Genomic DNA, 24,345 nt, shown 5'->3' on the forward strand with positions numbered 1-24,345 from the left:
ACAGTTAATCACAGGTTGAGACTTAATAATGGTCATTTGCTCATGCAGGGCAGATGACGTGCAGAGAGATGGAGAGCTTAAATGTTATTTTTTATTAGATACTTTGAGATCCACATTATCCAGCGAATGACTGAGTCTCTCTGATAAGACTTTATTTAGAAATTCTAAAATTCTATTCTGTCCACTCAGATCTATGAAACACAGAGAGGAGCCAAGTTCATTGCACAGGTGAGATGTTTTATTATTGCATGCCATTTTCCCGTCACATCTTTAGGCCTCAAACATACAAACGCACTGGCAAAAATGGCATCTGAAAATGAGAACATTACCTACCAAGCTTACACTGGCTCCAGGAAAAGAGCTGGAGAGTAAAACAATAAGGAGAAAAAAAATATATTATTTTTAGCTGCTTTACTTTGTTTATCATGTAATAGAAAGGCACAGGAGCATTTCTAGAACACATTACTGAGCAGTTAAACACAATCAACCCTACTGAGTATAGTCTGGCTTAAGCATTCGCTGTAACTGCATCAAACAATGCTTTTTATCTATGACAAATGTGAGCGTGTTTGAATTTTAAGTAAATGTTACTGTTTACTGCAAAATTACCATGTCACTGCAGATCAACTGAAGCACACAATGTTGATATAAAGCAGGGGGGTCCATAAAAGAAACTAAATGTACTGCCTTGCTAAACAGCTCACATACGACTTGCTCCTGATGCTCTACCACAGATGATGTTTGGCACTCTTTAACTTCTCTTAAGCTCCAGAGAGCCCCTGTGATGTAGCGCGGACACATTTTGTGTGGCCTGGAACGTCTCACATTTTCACTTCTTTGACAACTTCAACTTCACATCACTAATAATATTCATTTGTAAGAGTTTACTTTTTATGCCATTGTTTTTGCTGAGTAAAGAGTACATCAAAAGAAAAAATAAACATGCACAACTCATCCCAATCCCAAAACTTCTCCTCTGTACTGTATTCAATTGTGGGAAAACACTCATTCTTTCACACACAAACAAAATGCTGAGCAGCAATAAAACAAATTAAACCTAAAACTGCAGAGAGAAGCGAGCTTCGCATCACACTCATCTTAAACTAGGATGATGAGTCCCAAGTACGTCTTAGTATGGACTGATGGATCTTGGGGAAACTGCCTGAAGTATAGAGTGACTATGGGATGAGCTGTTCTCACATTGATGGTATGTAGCGGTTGTGGTGAACGTCACTGGCGTTAAACATCAGTGTTTGTTCCAGGTCGGGACTGCTATGGGACCTCTGGAAGACCTCTCCACCACTATCAGCTCATCTGGGTTGTCATGGGCTTTATAGTGGAACAGAAGATCCTGGATGGCCCGCTCTTCAATCTATAAAGACAGAAAATAACAAGGAAAAAACTGTGAAAAAAAACAACAAAAAACAAACTTCAATTGAGAGGGAAAAGAAGAAAATGCTGACGCTGAAAGCTTAATGGTAATAAGTGTTTTACTTAATAGCAACCAGAAAACCTCAGGGGGGAAAAGTGTTTTTGTGAAGGCTCTGACAGAAGTCTGGCAACCAGCTGGAGAGAAGAGTGTGCTGTCAAAGAGACGAAACTGGAGACACCTCATTTCTAACCAGCACTGTACAGAGTGCAATGCTGATTAGGTAAAAGTCAGTCAGATAAGGCAAGACAGCAGACACAAGAAGCGTCTTCTGATGGACCACTGCCATGTTTTCCATACCGACGCTGTGCACAGAAGCTATCCAATCAGTGATGCCAAGGGTGTGTGTGCGTGCTTGTGACACACAGACACGATATGTTACCTGGATGAGCGCCAGCGGCTTCTCTCGGCTGCGGATCAGCGCGGCTTCCTGCTGCTTCTCTTCCTCCACGATGGAAGCAAAGGTCACCAGGGAGGAGAGGGGAGGGCTGCCCACTGCACCCAGCACCCACGGCCTGAGGGGATAGATGGTTGACACACACACACACACACGTTGGTATCAAGTGCTGCAACAAGAGTCTGAGTCAGTGGACAAAGGTTGAGTCAACCACTACTGACAAGCTCCGGTGTGTGAATGGCCACCTGTCCACCCAGCTTTAACAAGCCTCTGCCACTCCTGCACAACAGTACTGAAGTTAAAATGCTTTGCTGAAGACTTTAACATGATTGCTGCACATGCTACAATAAAAAGTCAAGCTACAACCCTTTCTGATCTCTGCTGCATTTGACACAGCACTCTTCCTAGGTGTGCTGTGTCAAATATCACGGTATTTATTTGGGTCTGGTTCAGGGACACAGGGATGGATGGGAAGAGACAGAGGACATAGCGACATTCCAAGCCAGCCAGACAATAGACATAATCTCTCTGGGGTTTCCTGGGTCTGCCCCAGAGTCCTCTCCAAGTAGGATGTGCCTGAAACACCTGATCTAAAAGGGATTCAGGAGTTATATCCCTCAACCACCTCAGCTGGTTCATTTTAATGTAGAGGAGTGTCTGCTCTACTCTGAGCCACACCAAAATGACTGAGCTCCTCATCTCTGAGGGACAGCCTAGAAACCACTCGGAGGAACTTGTTTGTTCCTTCACTTGTATCTGCAATCCAGTTCTGTCACTACCCACACCTCGAGGCCATAGGTGAGGGCAAGAATGTAGACTCACCAGTGAGATGATAACTTGGCTCTGATGTTTGGCCCTCACTTTACCAAAACAGACTTGGTAAAGCGTCTTCATTACTGCAGACCACATCATCCGCAAAAAACTTTTTGCAAATTCAATTTCAAAGTCCTAGTTTCACCTCTTGGCTGAAACTAGAAATTCTGTTCATAAAGATATGAGCAGAATGGATGACGAGGGGCACAAACGACTGGAGTCTGACTTACTGCTGAAATTTAAAAATACCAGCATATTCTAATGCTGCCTTGTGTAATGCATTTATAGAGTAAAGCTGTGTCAGAGTTTGCAGTTCTCACTGCACTCTCCCACTCATTCAGTCCCCCCCAATGTTATTCTGATAGACCAAGTTAATAGCTACATGTTTCATTACATTCAGCAGCTCAGTGGGGTTTCTGATAGCATGCAGCACACTGTTCAGTCTGTTAATCTTCCCTTGTCAGAGGAATGAAGGTAAGAACAGTCACAGGCTACATCCATTTACACACCGAGGACATACACAGCAACATTTTTGGGGATTTGCGTTCGCAAACACATTGTTTAGAGACTTTTATATTCAGCATCCTTGTTGACGCTAAAAATGGTAGAAAAACAGACTCCAAAACGTGAAGGCTCACACATCAGTGTCCAAATGGATTAGCCTAAAAATAAAATGCAGACCTTGCTCCAACAGTATAAGAAAAGTCACACCTGTTATCATTTGTAAACATGAGGCGAGTTACTGCAACAGCAGAAAAAAAAAAAGCTGTCAGAGGATTCAAAGTGTGCACAAAGGTTGACTGAAAGCTGACTTAAACCCCTTTCCTGCTGCTTATAGATGGTGTTTTTCCCTTGAAACACCATGTATATATATTCACATTTATCCTCCTAAATCCTAAATCCTCCTAAAATACTTGTACAACAACTTAGAGAAGAGGGTATAAATATATAATGTTTGTTAAAGAATACATCTATTCAACACAGTGGGTAAAATATGACATGTCTCATACAAATGAGTTACCTTTAGACTGATTTGTGTGTGCTTTAAGTGATTTTTTTTTAGTTTGTAGGTCGTTTATATAGCGGGTTGTTACAAATCCTGCCAAAAACACTCCATTATGGCGCACGCTAATGTCGTATGGAAAGAGGGGCCTCTGTTTGTGTGATTGTTCATCTGGACGAGAGACAACGCTGGAAATATTTCCACAAGACATAAGCAGAGGAAAAAATGTCTGACATTCAATCACAGCGCAGATTATAAAAGGCATCTCTATTAAATCTGATTTGGGATGTGGAAACTGTGTCCCAGAAGGCAGACACAAGAGCGTGCACGGCTGCTTCCTGAGCCTTGAACTCGCCCGTGTCTGCTCATCCAAATACTCGGGCGAACCTGAAACCTGCTCCCGTTTCTGTGTGATCTGTTGTGACACGAGGGCTGCCCTTATCAATTCTGATCAACATCACTGGCTTCACTTGACTTACTTTCACAGCTGTTTAATATCTAGAGTCTGCTCTTAACAGCATGAAGCATGGCCAAACATACAGCAGAGGAGGATGAAATCAGATAAGAGATGTGCTTACATACAGATAGACAAGATTAACTTGACTTTGCGGACCTGAAAGGAATAAAAAGCTGCAAAGGTGGCCAAACAGAGGATTTCATTGCTTCCGCGCTACCCAACATCAGAAAGAAGAGCACGCCACTTACTACAGCTAGGAATATCTTCTGTGCATGCCGTGTTTATCCAGCTGTTGAGGAACATTGTAAAGGTCAGGGTGACTCAGTCAAGGGCAGGTCAACCCAGCAGCACTGGGTCATTCAGAGCCATTCACCTCACACAACAAAGAGCTTAATGCGTTTCTCAGGCTGTCAGCCTATCCAACTACAGCACATCTTATCAGTGCCCTGGCACCAGTAAGTGTTACGGTTAGTTACAACTCACAGCTTTTATTTTTGTGTTTCCTGAACAATAAGTCTAAACAATCACTATCACTTCCTCTTTTATATGTCTTAGCTGCGAAACAGTGCCTGCTTGTGTTACGTATATACTGTCTTCCTGTTTTGGGGGCCAAGTTTGATGTTCAGGCTGCAGAAATTAGAAGTAAAAATAATGGGAGATTATTGCTAAGACAATGGGTTATCTACAGGGCTGCAGACTGCTGGAAAAAAAACCCCACAACAGCTGATACATGATGACACCTCGATAGTGCCTCCAAGTGGAAATCAGCAGCACAAGTCAGAAACACTCAATCTTACTGCAGGAGCAACCTATAATATGTTTTATGTAACAGATGAGGTACTCTTTGGCCATCTCAAAATATTTGGCACAGATTCGAGTCTCAGTTCAAGTCTATTTCTATCTCCTTAAAAAGAGAGGCTATTTTGGCTCTACCTCCAGTGTGTGGAAGAACCCCTTACTCCTGTACGCTACACTTCGACTTCTGCTTACCCCGTGGGTCTCTCTGACTCGCTGCCTTCAGCACACTTGAATGTGACCCTTCTGGCAGCAGGTGCAGCAACGATGGGGGATCCCAGGGTGCTCTGGCCCCTTTGCGTTCCGGTTTGCCCTGCTCGGATCAAATGGTTCTCTTCCTCCTCCAGCAGAGCCCGAAATGAACATGAGGAGGGTGGGGACTGGACAGCCGTTGCCCTGCAGGTGGAAAGAAATCATAGAAGGGAAGAAGAAGTTCACAATTAAAAGCAAAAGGTGGCTACCCTTTCTGTAGCTGCTGGTGCGTTTAAGACATTACATAGTGGCTCACAACTTTCTTCATCTTGTCTCTTTTTGAGTAATTTAACCACAGATTCAGGTTTCAAATGCCCAAGCTCAAAGGGGACCTATATTGTAAGCATGCCCAACTTTGATCGTAAAATAAAAAAAATAAATAAATAAATACTAAAATCATAGTGTAGGGTAGATCACAAGGCAGATGACTGTGGCACATATTATAACCTGTTTCAGAAACAGAATGCAAATTGATCATGTGTAAATGTCATATTGCTAGTATAGTTAGTCTTACCTAATCCAAACACAGCAACAAATATCCACCACAAGTATTCTCCAAGCCTTTTAACTAAACACTGGATGTATCATAAGACTTCTGCTGTCAAACCATCGACAAGCAGTCAAACGATCACAATGATGCATTTTCACTAAGCCAACTTTTACCTGTTGTACAATGTAAACAAATGTTTTTATTAATAAAGCAGATCTACTTTACAAATAGGAAATATAGAGCTTTTGTAGCTGTTTGCACTTGTATTAGCTGTAAACCTGCTTTGTGGCAGTTAAAAAAAAAAAAAAAAAAAAAATATTCATATATATATTCATATATATATTCATATATATATATATACATATATATATATATATATATATATATATATATATATATATATATATATATATATTCTTTTTCTGTGGAAGGGATTAACAGTAGCATTTTAGCTAAGAGGAGAAGGGAGATTTCCACTCTTGATATTTTCTACATGCTACACAATTTCACAAATACTTGTCCCATCCAGAGTAGGAATGTGTGGGCTTACTGCACAAAATGCATTTTTTCTCTTTTGAGATTTCCTGAAATATATCAGGAACACAAAGGTATTCTAAGACAGTAGCGGTATTCGTATTTGGGCTCACTCACCAGGCCTTTCCACTGCTTTTGGATGGAGTGGCTGTGGGGGTTGGTTTGGATGCTGTGGACTCCGCACTGGCCTCCTTGTTAGCCATGGCCAGCATCTTCCTCTGTTTCTGGGACAGTTTAGTGGAAAGAGGGGAGTGCTTAATGCTGGTGCTGACACTGTGGACAGGTGGGAAAATAAGCAGAGCTCAAGTAAGCAACAGTTCTCATTTCCAGACAGTGGATTAAGAACTGAAAGATACATGTGTAATGTACAGATATTAGTCATTAATTAAACCCATCACTTCCTTCTATTGACTGGAATAAGTGGTATAAATCATTTTTTCATTGAAGATTTCTCAGTTAAACACTGTAGACCACCCGCCCACCTTCCAGGGCTTTTAGGAGTTGCTCCAAGAGTCTGCAGAGAGTTGGCTTCCATGTCCATGATGGTTCTCAGATCCAAGACTGGAGGTGCACGAGCAGGACTGCAAATTGAAAAAACAGAGTCACACTTAATAAGAAAGATATACTGCTCAAATTTCAGTGGTTATTTATTTATCAGGGCTGAAAATGCTTCCTTTCTGTTAACCACCCCCTCAACATAAAGTGGGTGGATATAAGGATAAAATGACATCCTCTCAAGATAGCCTTTGTTCAATCTTAAACCTGCATTTCTCAGCCGAGGAGACGTGGGAAAAACAAATTAATAAGACAATAAAAATGTTGATAAATTTCAGACCATCAAAGTTGCCCTACCAGGGAAGGACCTTTGGGATGGTTTGCGGAGCAGAGTTGGGGGGAGTTGGGAGGCCGTTCTTAATAGATGTTGGGGTGCTGGGTGGGGTCTTCAGCCTCTGGCTAAAAGTTTTCTCATCCTGCAGATAAAAAAAATAATAAAACTCACAAACACTTCAACTCTAACTTAACAGTGTTAAGTAGACCATCTTTGCAGTCTTGATTTTAATCTAGCAATTCATCTAATTATTTCACACTTCTAACTACACGCAATGTGCAACATATTAAAGATGTGAAATTAACCTCAGCTCTCTCATGGAAAACAGGTGACTGCATGTCTCTGGGACTGCCGACCCCCATGTAGCTGCCTTCAGAGTCTGATGTGAGGAGCTCCTGCAGAGACTCAGTCGAGTTCACCTTACCTGACTTCACCAGGCATGGGGAGACCACTGAGCAAAAAAAAAAAAAAAAGCATGTGTTAGGTAACTTGTCATAAATTCAATAACAACAAGATCCAACATCACAAAGAAGCTGACAGCCACACACCAGCAGCAGGAGGGCTTTGGATGATATCAGAGAGAGTATAGCCCCCTGAGCTATCAGAGCGCCTCCTTGGTTTCTTCTTAGCCTTCATTTTAGCTTTTTTTAACAGGATTTCCCTGAAAAAGACAATGTGTGAAATTATTAGCAGATCATTGTTAGGCTGACACACTGAAGACATTTAATAGACGTCTTTAAAGGTATCACAGATAATTCCCTGCCTTTTAGCTATAAACTTTTAGAAATTAACATAGTGATACTGTGTACCAAGTTAATACCATATTTGACTGTACCTGCAAGAGTGATCCAATTCTGCTTCTGGTTTAGGGCTGAATGTGGAGTCCAAATCCTCATCCTCATACATACTGAGGTCTGGTGCACCAGGATATGGGGTGATAACACGCTTCTGCATTGCTGGGATCTGAAATCAAATGGAGAAAAAGAAAGAAAAACTTATGAAAAACTATGCAATAGACAAATAAATCCAAGTATGGCTGTCTTAGAAAACATTACATCACCTACAGTTAATCAACGAATCAATCGACAAACATGTTTTCACAGTCTACAGAGGCAGGAGAAACTCTCTACAGCTCAATCTTTACATTGTGTAGATAATTTTAAGATTTATGATCAGTGAAAGTCAGAACAACGGGATGATTTCTGTGACAAAAGACTGGAAATAAAAGGCAGATGTAGTGACATCACTTCAGACTAGGTGAAGCCCCACCTGTTGATAATAATGTACAAAGTGAACTTTATGTTGTGTTCAGTGTAACTTTAACCTAGCAACTGAGCCCATAAAGTCATCAGGAAACTGTTTGAAGCCAAGGGTTGCTCCCCTATAGGCTTTTATACAACTGGATGTCTTTCTACAACTACAAAAGCTGCCCCCTGCTGTTCACTTTAAAGAATTATTTTATTTCACTGGGGGGAAAAAAAGAAATAAAGTTAAACAATGAGCATCCTTAAAAAGGAAATTCTGACACAGACTGGGGTGTTTTTAAGGGTGGAAGGGGACTCACCATCTTCCTGTAGGCTGCAGAAAGCTCCACCAGCACTTCATCACTGAGAATATCCAGAGCTCTGAGGACACCAAAGTAACACAAAACAAAAACATATTGATTAGAAAACACTTCTCCTGTTTGCTCTGCTCTGTGGATCCATATTCACATGCACACGTTCTACTAAACATATTCATGATCTTGAACACACCACTTTGAATCCAAAATGCTACACTGGCTTTAAGTTCTCACTTTGATTCCAGCAGAGCGGCCATGTTGAGCACAATGAACTGGAAGCAGGACAGTTTTAACTGTTCTGCATTGTACATGATGGCAAACTCCAGGAGCTCTGCAGCGTTCTTCAGAGTCACTGAGGGCAGAAAAGCAGCAGTTTGAAACGATGCAGCTGTGTGTGCTTATTGTTTTCATGAGTTCTATGTATGAAATGATTCAGAATCAAGATGACACGAGGACAATGTGAACTTAATGCAACTTTAAACAGATGCCCCAAGGCTAACGCTGAGAATTAGATACCCGCAAATGAAGGGGGCTACTAAAAGAAAAAGAAAAGCGCAAGTGCAAGAAGTTATGTCACAAATTGGAGTAAGAGAACGTACGGTTCTCCGTGATGACAACCTCGCACATCTCCTTTAGCCGTGTGATGAGCAGCTGGTCAGCGACAACCAACACGTTGCAGACAAACTCTACATTCAGAGACTCTGGCAGGGAAAAGTGAGAGAACAGTATGATCAGTTTGATCGGTTTTCCCCCACATTCATCTAAATTTGGAGAGCACATGACCATAAAAAACTGTTCAAAATGTGTTTTCATTAGGAAAAAAAACCCCAACTTGTTAGGTTACCTTTAATCGTGGGAGACTCATCTGTGTAAATGTACTCGAGAATGACCTGCAGGATCTCTGAGCTGGTGGGCATCTCGAGTGCAGAACAAGACGTAGCCTGAAGGGTTGCGAGACAATATTATCAGAGTATCAGTACAAAACTGTGTGACTTTAGAGCTGTGACTGGTTTAAAAAATAATAATAATAATTATATATATATATATATATATCACAACAGAAGGATGGGGGACTTGGAATACCTCAATCCAGGGGTTACCGAGCATACTGTTGAAGTACTCTGCAGAAGGACAGAAACAAGAAAACAATTTAAGTACATTTTTCAAAAAAAAAAAAAAAAAAGGAAAAAGAAAAGTGTTTCTAATCAACACTAAAATTTGGCTACTCACATGAAGCGAACATTTACATAAAATACAGGTTTCAATTTTGGTCAAACTGGATGACTATCGAAAACATCTTACTAGGTTTTCTCAAGTGTACTTCTGGAGAATATTGTCTCCAAAAAGGCCTACAATAATTAAGGAAGAACTGGATGTGGAACTGTCTCGACTGCATTTGCAGAATTTTGGGTTGGGGGATTTATTTATATAGACAGCTGGTGTTGGGACAGAACATGGACCAATATTAAGTACCCTAGGAATGTCAGAACAGTTGGCTGCAAGACTGCAGCCAACCCCACAGTCTTCTAAGAAATACTGTTAATTACAATCCTACTGCTTGAACAGAAACTCTGCATTTACATTCAACTGGGTTTTTATCTTAAAAACAAACCCATTTTAAAACATCTGGTTCACTTTACAGGTATTGTATTTTGTGAGGTCTGTTCATTTTTTACATGTCTCTTTGTTACCTCAGCTAAGTCATTCTGGATCCAGGAGGGGGTAGCATGTGTATCTAGATGACATGCATGATAAAAACTCATCTTTTCAGTAACAGTATTTGAACCTACAGACTACCTTTGCATGCTCTCTTACAGGCAAAAGGAAGGAAAACCAATTGTGCTACAAGAGGTAATGAGTTACTTTCTTAAGCGGTTAGCCTTTTTAGAATTAAATGGTGCAAATGATATGTTATGCCATACACAGTTGTGCAAAACAAACTGAAGTTACAGTTTTTATTGATTTGAATGCTACCTGATTCATCTTACCTAGTCTGGCACAGAGGACACTTTTATGACAAGAAAATTCTTTCCCATCTTCAGATTTCAGAGTGACATCACAAAGATAAGAGCTGCACAGACATAGAAAGAACAAAATATACAAACAGTTAAGTTGTGTCTGACAAGTTTGCAGTTTATTCAGTAACTAAAGCTGATTATAGACACACATATGTACCATTTCTTCTGGTAGAATTTTGGCTTGTTGCCGGTTTTCTTGTTTGTAACATTAATTTTTCCATTTTCGTATTTGACACCATCCAGTCTGTGCAGAAATAAAAAAAAAAAAATGGATGAAAACAAAGGACACGAAATCTGTATTGCCCTTGAGCTTAAAGTGCGCTCGGCTTCTCACCGTGCCGACAGGCTGCCCAGGCCGAGTTTTTTTGCAACACCCTGTAAGGTTTTCACTGGGTTGGCACCTCCCTCGTTGGCTCCGGCCTTGTCACCTTTGCTTCCTTTCCCCTTTTTGCCAGGCTTGGAGCCTTTGCCCTTGGCCTTGTCACTGTTGCCTTTGGCTGCAGGTGGAAGGGAACGGTACACCTCGAGGGCTGAACGACCACTCAGACCCAAGTCCTGCAGGCTACTGATAAGCCTGCCCTCCTCTGAATCCTGGCCAAGGCAATGGATACAGCAGAAGACAGTCTTCATGAATTAACACAGCCGAGTCAGAGCTAACAGACCTCCCAGGTCAATGAAAATGAAATTATTGTGGAGTTAAAAATCGATGTAGCGTAAAGAAAAAGCTACATTACAGTACAGCGTAATCAAGCACATATGATTTTCCTTTTTTTTCCCCCCTCACCTGGTTTGGGACTGTAATGACCCCCGACACTCTCGGCCTCGCTCCGTGTACCAGCAGCTCACAAGAGTCTGTGTAGATGAAGTGAAGAGCGTATTCCATCATGTCCGGTGGGATTTTTTCCAGAATGAGCAAATCGCACCCCACGGCATCTTCGCTCTTCCTCACTTCCTTATCGAGCTCCTCATCGACCCCACAGTGCTCAGACATGAACTGCTTCTGGAAGAACTCGGACCTCATGGACAGAATGTACTTGTGAGCCGGAAAAGTGCGATCACCAGCCTGAAGCGTCACATCGTGGATGCTGTCCATTTCGTCCGCCTCATCCAGAAGGCTCCCGAAGTGCTGGGAGAAGGATGACGGAGAAATGCTGGGAACCTCGTACAGGCTGGAGTACATATACACAGGGAACATGATTGAGGTTTAAATGATAAAAACTCATACATTACAAACACACTCACACACACAAAAACCTAACTGGATTTAATCTTTCAAATCCAGTTTAATCAGAAATTATATAACATAGCTTTTGAATAACAAGAGAAGAATGATAGCAAGTAGCTTAGCCCTTAAAGAGACCAGAATCTTCCCAGCTGACTCCTAATAAAGCAATGAATGTAATGAGCAGAGAGGAGATCTAAAAATAAAAAACAAGGCACAAGCTGCTCAGAGAAACAGTCCACTCTCCTGATTCATGCCTAAGCAGCTGCAGTGTGAATCCTAAACACATCATTTAGTGACCTTTTTAAGTATGAAGGGGGGGGGGGGGGCTTTAAAGTACCTCTTTTTAAGTATTTAACATTAAGGTTTTACCGAAGTGTGGATAGTAGGGCTGGGTATCGTCACTCATTTCTAGAATCGATTCGCTTCCGATTCACAAGGTCCCGAATCGATTTGATCCACGATTCGATTTAATTCAATTAGATTCAATTCAATTTGAATCTGGGAAATTTTGACAGTCAGAAATATTATAATTCAGATCAGTAGATTTACATATTTTTGTATCTATAAAAAGGAAGCTGACACTCGCAAGACTTTATCAAAGGTGTTAGCGACACAGCAGATGCCTTTGTGTCAAAGTAGCTGAAGATAAAACACAGAAAAACATGAAGGTGATTTTCCTGGCCTGGATTTTATAAAAATATTCTGCAGTACATCAAAAACGAAAGAAAATCATTAATCAACATATGAACATTACCTCTGACGTTACAGCGGTTTTATTAGAGACACGGCTAAGCGTTTTGCATTTTGCATAATTTTAAAAAGTTTAAATTTGTTCAGTATTGAACAGCAGAAATGAGGCTTTCTTTTCGGAAGTAAGTAAAAGGGGGGGAAAAAAACAGCGGCCGACAGCGCTGTAAACAACGGTAGACTTGTGCGGATCTTTGTTTGGATCTTCTTTTGCTGCTGGTTCGGTCAATAATGTTTGGAGAGAGATAAAACTAACAGCTCTAGAATCAGCGCAAAAATGGCGTAAACACAAAGCGCGGACTCGCCGACACATCAGAATCAGCGAGCTGTCGGCTTTCAGCCCCGACTGTGTCCGTGCCGTCGGGTGAGAAAGGCGACATCTCACTGATTCTGATCCGTCGGCGGGTCCGCGCTTTGTGTTTACGTCTTTGTGCAGAATCCGTGTTCCTGCTCTCATTTACTGTTTTAGCTGTTTGGTGGTTGTTGAAATTTTGTGAGGTTTAGCCTGAGATTCTGGCGTTTCGGGCAAAATAAATTTATATTTATATAAATATAAATTTATATTTATATAAATTTATATTAAAAAATCGATTCAGGATTTTAATGAATCGATTTCACGTTATCCAAGCCAGAATCGATTTTAATCGATAAATGGATTATAAAAACCCACCCCTAGTGGATAGTTATAACAATGTTTTTATTGCGGATGGAAGAACTTATTACACTAGTGATTATTATTAGTAAAGATCAGAATATTAAACCTCTTCTTTTTACTTAAGTTTAGATATCATACTTCATAGACATAAAGAACTAAGATTTTAAGACTTTACTTCTTCATGTCAGTTGTTCCTTAGGTGTTAGTCATTTCATTATCTACGCCTTGTTCACAGAGGCTGTGTTTAAGCTGCTTTCTTTCTCAAGCTTGACGTGGATAACCGATCCAAAAGTGGCTCTCTAGGCAATAATAATTGAATTTTATCCTAACACATCAAAATGTTTAAGATAAAACTACCTTACAATCATTCTGGACAGTGTACCTTCTGGTGCTGCATTGTTGCCTTCATACTGGGAAGTAATCTGTGCTCACTGGCACACACAAAAAACTTTTTCATGGCCATTTCACCTACAGTGGGTTACCTAACAGAGATGTATAAACTATTGCATGTGTGGGCTGCTGGATTAGGCAATTTTTTAGGTTTGTGTACCTTTATATAATATTTTGGTTTTTTTGTACACAACATTTATTTTTTCTAATCCATCTCTAATTCACTTTTTCTTCCTGACCTTGTACTCCTGTAACAACTGTATTTTCCCAGCGTGGGATGAGCAAAGTCTCTATCTACAGCTCTACTAAAGTGTCCGTCCCTTATTGTAGTGCCTTTTCTTCACTTGAGGGTATGTGTACCTGGTTTTTGGGTCAGCCTGGAGAACTCCAAAATTCCGGCCCTTTGAGTCCATGGTAATGCTGACAGCTCTGTGGACATAGGGGAGTTTCTCCAGGCGGATTCGTTCATACAGTGTCCCAACATCCGAGTGGCCACACACCTCCACACTGCCCTCTGTAACACAGAAGGAGAACATTTACCACATATAGTAATAATCCATTTCAAGGCACTCCTCTTAACTTTCATTGAAATGTATTTTATAGATAGGCCACAATATAACAAAGTCTAATCCCAGCACGGATAAAAAAGTGTGGAGGAAAAATAAATAAATCAATTGCCAAGTTAACACACCTTTCTCCCCCCTAAATTCCTCACCTTTCTTTTCCCCGTACTTCTTATATTCTCCAGCCCACACACCACTGAAGCCCTCTCCATCCTGAGTCACAAACATCATGCTGTTCTTGCTGAGAGCGATGTCCGCCATGAAGACCTGACGCGCGTACGCCCACCGGCACTGTCTCACCGAGCTGCCAGTGGAACGCCAGCAAAACACCTGACAGAGACAAGAGAAAAACTAGTCTTACTCACCATTTTTATCTATAGGCTGTCACACAGGTAAGGCAGATTTTGGATTGTGTAACCGTGTAGCATAGGTTAGATAACAATAGGAAAAGTAAAGTGATGATAAAAATAACAGGATGTATTTCTTTCCATGTACCAGAATTTAATAAGTGAAGCACAAGTGAACTACAGCTTTACTGTTGTACATCCCTCTTCTGTTGAAGATACAGGAACTAAATGGTGCTTGTCTTGTGGTTTTTAAAGCACCTCTAAAGTAGAACAAAGAGCACAGCGCTGCATAACAGTGCACTTACCCTCCCAGCTGTATCCAACGCCAGAATGACCACCTTTTCCGCTCCTCCCTCGTTCAAGATCTGTGGAGCTACTCGATGGTCCAGACTCCCCCCACTGACCAGGACCTTCCTGATGTTGAGCTGCCTGTAAGAGACCCATCAAAATCAATAATCGGAAAAGAAAGAAGAGCAGGAATGTATTTACAAATACATACATTTGTATGTACGACACTAAACTACAGAACTCACAGAATAGACAACTATTTCCAATCTAGGGGATGATATTTAATACAATAAAATCAAACTTCTAATAAAGCTGTTCTCAAATATTTTTTGTCAGACACAGAGCAGTGCCTGAAATGCAGTTCATTAAGACTACATGTTAAACAAGCAGCAACTTCTGAGCTGCAGTGAAAGAGACTTATATTTATAGATAAAAAAAATCGCTTGAAAACAAAATAAATGAGAAAATTGCTGTGCTTGTAAAAAAATCTTCACATCTGGCTCTAACATAATGACAGATAAAAGCTCTGCGGTTTTTGCCAGAGTATGAGCAATTTTCAGTGGAAAAATATGAGAAGGTTGGAGCAAAGTGAAGTTTAATTAATCAAATTAAAAGATGAGCCATTTAACATAGCTTAATTCATAGCTATTTATTGATTCGGGTATAGGATTATGGTCTAGTCTAACACAATAAAAATATGGCAATGTGAAACCTTTGAGTCTCTCATAGTGATGAACCGACAGAAAATTATCAGCCGATTCTGCAGCTACGCTTGGCTTTGCTACTAAGATAAATTTAACCATTTAGCCAGCCAATTTTAACCCATTTTTTTTCAACTTTTGTTTAGCAGTGAGTATAAGCACAGAAAGACAGTTAGCAAACCACTGCCAAACTGAGTATATCATCTAGCAATCAGGAGTCAGTGGAAACAACAGCGGCGAACAAAACCAAAGCTAAAGGAGACTGAATACTAGCAAGTTTGCCAAATAGCCAGACAGATGACTCAGAATAAGTTACTGCTCAATGTGTAAATGATTAATTATTTGATCACAACACCAATCTAAATGGGGATCATGATAATGTTGAGCTCATACTTTGTTTCTGCTGCCCCCACATGGCCCAAATATACATTTTTGCAGGTTTAAGAGCGCTAAACTTTAAGGTTGGCACGATATCCTACTGATTTATTCACCTTGAAGCCATCTTCTTGCATTGGTAGTCAGCTAAGAGGTACACATCCCCCTTCTCGGTCACAACTACCGTTGCGCCATCACTAGCTGCTGCCATAGATATGGCTACATCCTTGTGGTGCAGAGCTGACACCTGCCGGGGGGCTGTTACGCACTTTTCTCCATTTGGATCCAGCAAGTAACCTGGAAAAGAGGACAAAACATACCAGAAAAGAAGGGATTATTAAAGAGTTTTTTCGAAACATGGAATGATTTTATTTTATTTTTTAAATCTCCTTATTGTCTTTTTTTTTTTTTTTATTTTTTTTTTTATCTTATTAATGGCATTTTACAAAAATAAAACGTCTCTCCTACAATAAGTAAACTGAAAATTGTGCAAAGCTACTTTTGCAATACAATCATTATTCATGAATTTGTGCTAAATATACTGGCTCTGTTCTCTGGCATGGGCACACATGACCCCATGCTGTGTGTTTCATCTTAAACTGACTGATCTAAACTGTTAAATCATATCATGTATCTGAAAAGTGTTTATTTTTTTATTTTGTGGTAATATTTTGGCTGACTTTAAGGATGAGGACTTACCCAGCTGGCCTCCATTGAGTCCCATTGTATAGACAGCCTCCCTGGTCCACAGCACTGTGTGGAACCTTCCTGCTGCAACTCCAATCACAGTCCTACCTTTGAGCATCTTGGAGAAAACCTTTATGAAGAGCAAATCATTACATCATAAAAAAAACAAACAAACAGATAACATCAATTCATAAGGTCATTTTATATACTAATAATGACCAAATTAATTAAAGGTAAGCCAAAGCTTTATGGATTCACTGCAAAACATCAGCAGCTCCCACTGCTACCTCCTACCTGTTTAGGTACAAATGCAGAGGCGGGAGGAGGAACTAGGCCCAGCTGGTGGAATGTGTTGAGACCAAACGTATAAACATAGCCTTCCTCTGTCAGGACCACTGTGTGGTCTTTAGCTGCTGCCACCTGGGAGCAGTGATGGGACATCAGGCCTTCTACCATTCCAGGAACCTGAAAAAAAGCAAAAAAGGAATGAGACAAAAGAAATATAGCCAAAAATATAAAACAAGATTAAGAGAGAGAAACAGAGGGTTTAATAACTGTGTCCAAGCCCATCTGAAGTACACGAAAGAAGTGTTAAATTCGTATCAGCAGAAGGCTGATACCACAGCTCTACATTTCATTGGTTAAACCATTAAAAGCTCAGAAAACAAATGAGACTGTGCATTTAGCGTAACAGACTTAAAGACATTTCTGTACCGTATATCTGTGTAGTTGGGATCTTAAGTTACAGATGCAATACAAGCACCTCTCTCACTTACCATCCCCGTCTCTAAGTCCCACAGACAACCATAATCCTCTAGTGAACACAATTATTGTACTTCCTGTGGCTTTATTGAACACACATTTTTCAGCATGTACTGAAAAGTGTCAACTGAACAAAGTAAGTGAACCTTTGTGCTGACAGCTTTTCAAAATCTCCTTAAAATATGTGTTTGAATCAAGGAGATATTGAGTGCTCATCCAGTTTGTCAACTGACAAAATCTGCTTTTCTACAGAAAAGAAAGAAAAAAAGTTGGTGGGAATAATCACGTCACTAGGGTGATGTGGACACCCAAGATTGTGAACTCGAGGACGAAGTGGAGTGACAAAAATAACCAATCAGCCTTTAAAGGCTGAAGAGTAAAAATAGAGGATTTTCAAGACTGTAGATGCTCACAAGATCAAACAACAATGTGATGTATGAAGTTAAGTTTTGTTAAGCTTTGTGCATTAAATCTCATGATTAATATTTAATTCTGCAGGATTAATCTCATTTTATTTTTAAAAATGCTACATTTTACTGACATTTTTGTATTATTTATATATTTTTTAATCACCATTTTATAATCATCATTATCATCTAAAAGCATTTCTGACTGGAGGTGGCACTCATAGGGATCATTTTGTATGGAAAGGAAAAAAAAAAAGTCATATGACCCCCTTTTCATGTGAGCACACATGGAGACCAAAGCAGAAAGCTTGGCTTACCAGAGAAAGCTGATAACCACCGTTATGATACCCGTTATCTACAACTGAGGTTTAAGGTTTTCCCAAGCCAGCTAGCACAAAGAAAACCTGGCTGTTTTGAACTTCATTTATAATAGATTAAAATAGATTGTGTTTGTCTATAATTATGATTTAAATGAATATCAAATCCAGATCAAGTTTCAAAACCACTTTTTTTTAAACCTAAATTTTCTGTAACTGAAGCAATAAAATGCACAAGCACGTGATTATGATGATAATGCATTGATATATTTGTTCATTAAAGAGGAAGGAATTCTTCATTTCGTTTTAAATATATTTTGACATGATGCCCAGATCTCACCAGATAAGTCTGTTCATCTCCATGGCCAAGTCTGCCTCCCTGTCCATGCCCGCAGGTGAACACCTGGCCTTTCTGAGACAAGAACACAGAGTGGAACTTGCACAGCACCACCTGCAGAAAGAAGAAACAAACGTAATTGTGGTATCCCCTTGTTGCTTTCAGTTTTAATAGCCTGCATATCCCACTACAGGAAAATTGCAAGGTGCTTGGTTGTGCTGATTAATGCTCTTGTCATTATAATTTTGACCTCACGTCCAAGGCTGCAATGCATCTCTTTCCATGTCCCTGGGCCAACCCTTCTTGTAGCGATAGTAAAACACTACGGCAATAAAAGGCCAGGGCACAGGTGGAAAAGCAAACATCATTACTAATACATCGCTCCCCTCAAGCCTTCAATAGAGCACAGGGATGTCTCCTGAAGTATCGCATTGATGTGGACATCCACACACATGCGTACACATGAGTATAGCTCATTTAATTAAAAACATGTCATTGTGGAATTAATATTTAACCTCTGGCACCTGCTGGATTGGACTAGGTAGACAAAGACTACACTGAGTCTCACTGGGTCATGAAATGGTCATGAAATCAGATCCACCTGTCCTCAACTAGCTTTATGAAATGACTCCTGCAGGTTAGAGGAAAAAAAAGAAAAAGAACAACCCTCACACTTTCAGCTGTAAACAGCAATTAAACAACATTAGGCACAGATAAATTATTAGTCAACAGATAAACAGAAAGTGAAAATATAGCAAACGCAGTCTTATCTTATTCCGACACCCATTGGGTACACAGGCCACTGGGGGTAATTGAACTGGTTCCAGGAGCTTTATTAATCACACTAAGAGCCTAGACATGACAAACGCATGAAATTGTAGCCTGGCTTGGCACAGTTTAGCTAGCAGGGGTTAACAATGTACAGACCAGCTCCACTAAGTCACAAATGAAGGTTGTACAAGAGACGGCAGACCACGCCTGATGATACAGAAACAATGTGCTGTATTAGACTCAAATAACATTACTGATCCAGCCACCTCCTAGATGAACCGGGAAATGAGGCCATGACTCACTACAATATGCCAAATTATAGTATGTAATATGCTTTAATGTATAACTTAATACATTTATCGCAGGTACAGTTTGAAGCTCTCCAGCATAAGCATTATTTCAGCTGCTGTGGACTAAACAGTACTGGACAGCTGAAAGGGGGAGGAAAAAAAACATTCTGCAAATTTTCATGTGCCCTGAGGAGAAGGTGGTGTAATACAGGGCTCTGGGGATAGGAGTGTTTTACTGGTTTTACCCAAGTGATGTGGCTTATCTGAAACACCCATGTGCACTGGCTTTTTTCTTTTTTTTTTTAATTTAATGTAATATCTTGGTACTCAGTCAAAACACGGAGCTATGAGTTGGGTTTTCAGGGTGTGAGGTAGAAAAACACTTTCCCACTCCCTTGAGAGATGTTAAGACAGCAATGCATTGTTAGCCTACCTGCTTGATGTAAACTCCAGTCCTGGCAAAGACATCGACAATCTCAGGGTGCTGTCGGCTCTCCTGATTGCCATGACCGAGGCTGAAATTTGTATTGTTTCCCCACGTGTAAACTTCAGTTGGGTCTAAGGTGAAGAAAGAAACACTATTTCAAAAAACAAAACAAAACACTGTCTCCACCTAATGTTCGATTTAACTACAGAGGCCTGTAGTGCAAAACTGGATTTGGGGTTCAGTGAGACACCACATATGCTGCACACCTAGCCTGCTCTTGACAGGCGGCCTAGGTTTGCAGCCTGCCGGTCCAGAGCAGTCCTAGGCTGCTCTGGACCGCTCTGTTCCACAAAGGAGATCAACGCATACCAAACAACCACCTGCTGACCAATCCATTCCCTGGAAAATAACATAACTATTCCTAGAAAAGCCTGGAAACCTACTACATACACACTGAGGTCCACAATGCACAGGTAGGAACTTTTGCAGACTACCTAAAGTTTCGTCTTTCTTTGCAGAATATGAATAAGACATTATTTTTTAAACTGTTTAAAACATTTTATAAGCCTCAATATAGCAATATGATACTAAACTGGAGAATTTTAGCTCTTGACTTGGTGATTTTGAATCAAATCAAGCACACTAAACATGGTTACTGGTTTAAATTCTGTTTTTGTAGTTGCCACCACCAGTGTGTGAATGTGCGTGTGAATGGGTGGATGACTGAATGTGTAAAGCGCTTTGGGGTCCTTAGGGACTAGTAAAGCGCTATACAAATACAGGCCATTTACCATTTTTATATTTATTCTTTATTTGTTTTCAGACCTTTTAAACACCGCAGGGGCTTCAGCTGCAAGAATAACACACACACGTCACACAACACAGACTGTTTAACAGAATACGAAATTGTAATTATATGTCTGAATCGCCTGTGTTCCAGTGATACAGCTATGATAATGATAAGTCTGTTACCTGACACAGTGAGCTTTTCTGGTCTCACTGAGCAAAGCTCGGAGTGCACTTAAACACATTTACACAGAGCTTTTCAACACTGAACTACTCTGCAGCACTTTGCCTATCACACACACACTCGCATTTTGCTTATTTGACTGCAGCAGCTGTGTTGCTTTCAGCAGGTGGTTGTATTTTTGTACTATTACAATCTGATCATCATAAAATAGACTGCTCGGTTGCCATCGGACCTGTCCCTATTTGTGGTTAGTTATATGCTGCCAACACAGCCTCTTCAATGTGAGCTACATTTGACTGATCCAGCCGATAACCACTTACCTATTACCAGTGATATGATAAGGGAAGGCAGAAAAGACAAAGATATCACATATATATTGAATTGTAGTATAGACCCAAGCTTTGTTCTTTTTTGAACAAGCGAAGTGACATATCTCCAAACCAAAGCATTAAAAGCAGCGTCTGAGGGGGTCGGCTTTTCTTACCAGTGTTTCTAAACAAGACATGTGATGGGCGGTCCTTCATGGTCAAGTCCAGGACTGAAAGACCCTCCTTGTCTTGGGTGGAGAGAAGTCCCCCATGCTGCAATACAAAATTCAAATGTAGGTCAAAGTTTGAGTCTCTTCACCATAATGTTTGTCATTTTACAGTACTGAAAGCTTTGATTGGACTGTTTCTTCTTGGTAATAATTTAATAGATACAGTGGTAAATTTTGATGGCACTCCATCAACACACACCTTGACCAGTGATATGAGACAGTGGATCTGTCCATAGAAGGCGCTGCGGTGCAGAGCGGTCCAGCCGGACTCCTTATCCTTAAGCATCAGGTCAGCACTTTTGATTTCCAGCAGCCACTCCAGCAGGGCCTTCTTACCCAGTGAGGCTGCCAGGTGCAGGGCTGTACGACCGAAGGCATCCCGCAAAGTGGCTGCATTGTGGCAGTGTGAAGTCAGGAAAGCCCGGAGCTGCCCCTCAGAGCCGCTTGTTAGTGCAGCAACCACCTGGTCTGCATGCTGCTGTGAGCGGCATTTGAGGGTGCAGTCCAGCGGTGCCTGACTCATCCTGACCTCTGACAAATCTTCACAGTGAAGCCCTTGTCCTCTTGGCAAAGACCTTCTGCCAGCCCACCACCAATAATGGCAAACACACTCAAAAACAATGTAATGTGTGGCAACAAACAACAGAAACAATCGGGAAAAAAATAGGACAAAAATAAAACAGCCGAGGTAGATTGGAGTGCTAGAATTGTGCTTGTGTTGAGGTTCCACCGCACCCTAGCGACTCCAGAGCTCTGCGTGACTCGTTTCAGTCCACCATTTCGACCAAGGACCGCACACAAGGCTGGGTGCTCGCAGTGTACAATGGCATCAGGACTTTAATAAATAGAAAACTTCTTTATGAATTTATACAAAAGAAATTGTACAACATCTGCAAAAATAGTCTTCCCTCTAATTATGTACAAAAGGCAACAACTTCACCAGCCCTCTGACCTTCTCCTCCTGCAGTCCCAACCATCAAACCTGAGGGGAAAGGCCACCTTCCCCCCCAAATTTTGACACCTCTTTTTCACAACTCCATAATTGTAGAGTGTACCTAAAGGAGAAAGTTGAAGCACACATTAGTGACAAAACAGCGTCCTCATTTTGATTACATGTAATCACGTGTGCAATAGTCAAATACAAAAGTGTAAACTTCAGAACAAGTCTTCCCTAAAATCAGTCTGAAGTAGCTCGAGTCGGCTGAGTTTACAAGGTTTAATGTTGACTAATCACCACGATTATGTAACAGGCTAACTTAGCTTAGCTTAATGTTAACTGCTGTTATTGTCCACTCACCATTTGGTCTCGCTAATGGTCAGCTAAAACACCCTTGATGTTAAGGCCTAGTGGCCCCATTTCTTTAATAGAAACAGTCGTATCTCCTTTATTGCTTATCTAACTTGCTGCAGAAGCAGGCTGTGCACAGCAGCTACTTCACCCAGTAATATTAGCTCATCCTGCCTAACAGGGTACTGCAACATAGATAATTTCAAAGCGGGATAAACGCACCGATTTGGACAAGTTTGAAAATCAGCCCAGTATAGTTAATTAAAGACAGTTACCTAATACTACTTTGATAGCTCGCTTAGCTGACACATCATCGCAAGCTAACGTTAGCAAGCTAACGTCGGGGTATTGCTTACCTTCCGCTAGTGAAAGAAAAAAGAGGACATGGAGAAAGTAGCATCAACGACGTAAATCCACTGTGTCATTACTACAAATGGAAAACGCAATGTATTTTTTCGCCGGTACGAATTTTGGACAGGTATGAGCCCCTGCAGGATAGGTAAGAGAGCTTGCATCAATGTCAAGACTTCTGATTGGCCACGGCTCCTGCATCCTGATGTCCTATTGGCAGATTTTTGGGGCGGTCAGTTCAGTTCAGAGTGTGCTGTCGCTCTGTGGGTGATGTCATAGGATGCGATTTTGACATTTAGTTTCCTATACCAAGATTATTCTGGTTAACTAACACTAAATGAAAAACTAAAACTGCATAAAAATTTTTTTTAGTTAGCTACAATAAAAATAAAATATTCTGGGGAAAAAATAAAGCTAACTGAAACTATTTTGTGACCTCAAAATTAACTAAAATAAAATAAAAAAAATATAGAGGAAAACCTTAGTTTTAGTATTTCTTAGTTTGATGAAAATAAAATAAATAATAATAATAATAATAATAATAATTATTATTATTATTATTATTATTATTATTATTATTATTATTATTATTATTATTATTATAGTTACAGTTTGGCTGATGACTCTGTGTGTCTACAAGACTGTTAAAATTTTTAAAAAGTTCAAAAAGTAAACTGAAACAAGAAAACCCAGTATGGAACCAAACTAAAACTAAACTGAATTAAAAACAAAAAGTCAAAATGAAATAAAAACAAAAACTGATCAGAAAATACAAAACTATAATAACTGTGCCTTGTACATATGTTAATGAATAATAACATAATAAAAACAAAAAATGAAAACATACATACCATAAATATTACATCTTAACAAGCTTGCAGATTAATCAAGAGAAAAGACAATAATAAGCGTTCCATAGAAGCAAGAATTCATTATTGAATATTTTTTAAATGACTAATGCTATTCACACTTAAATATAAACTTTGAGGATAAACTAATAGGATAGAAAAGGTTTTAAAAACCATCTCTGACCATTGTTTTGTTTCTTCAACGGTGAATAAAACTTATGTGATGATCAACATTTTGAGTTTACCACATTTAGCGTTAATATAACAAGAAGATGTAAAGTTTGTACACAGCAAAATCTCCAGTGTTAAATTAACACTAGAGAGTGTCTATATGGGTCCACACCTCTGAGTGTTAAATCCAACACTGTTGAGTGTTAAATTAACACTTTTGACAGTGTTTTATGTCTAAAAGTAACCTAGTCAGTTTTGAAGATTAACAATGGCTAACACTGAGCAGTGCTGATTTTCTAACACTGGAAAATA

The 24,345-nt window shown here is 40.1% G+C and overlaps 1 protein-coding gene across 1 annotated transcript; it reads right to left on the reverse strand.

Moving 5' to 3' along the window:
* Positions 1 to 216: 216 nt before the first annotated feature.
* On the reverse strand, positions 217 to 23,211 carry ibtk (inhibitor of Bruton agammaglobulinemia tyrosine kinase). The gene is made up of 29 exons (XM_084943615.1): positions 23,020 to 23,211; positions 21,575 to 22,430; positions 21,322 to 21,418; positions 19,874 to 19,998; positions 18,383 to 18,493; positions 16,851 to 17,021; positions 16,569 to 16,686; positions 15,986 to 16,166; positions 14,811 to 14,934; positions 14,311 to 14,488; positions 13,956 to 14,109; positions 11,363 to 11,747; positions 10,913 to 11,169; positions 10,736 to 10,822; positions 10,549 to 10,631; positions 9,644 to 9,681; positions 9,405 to 9,501; positions 9,160 to 9,261; positions 8,795 to 8,912; positions 8,564 to 8,624; positions 7,835 to 7,962; positions 7,548 to 7,660; positions 7,305 to 7,450; positions 7,023 to 7,141; positions 6,653 to 6,751; positions 6,288 to 6,443; positions 5,090 to 5,290; positions 1,812 to 1,944; positions 217 to 1,372 (listed from the first exon to the last, which is right to left on the reverse strand). The coding sequence occupies exons 2-29, from the start codon at positions 21,896 to 21,898 to the stop codon at positions 1,247 to 1,249; spliced, it is 4,032 nt and encodes a 1,343-aa protein (XP_084799741.1). The 5' UTR covers positions 21,899 to 22,430; positions 23,020 to 23,211; the 3' UTR covers positions 217 to 1,246.
* Between the last annotated feature and the right edge of the window lie 1,134 nt (positions 23,212 to 24,345).

This window comes from Perissodus microlepis, chromosome 11, assembly GCF_051167445.1.
Source record: "Perissodus microlepis isolate ML-2025 ecotype Zambia chromosome 11, ASM5116744v1, whole genome shotgun sequence".
NCBI lineage: Eukaryota > Metazoa > Chordata > Actinopteri > Cichliformes > Cichlidae > Perissodus > Perissodus microlepis.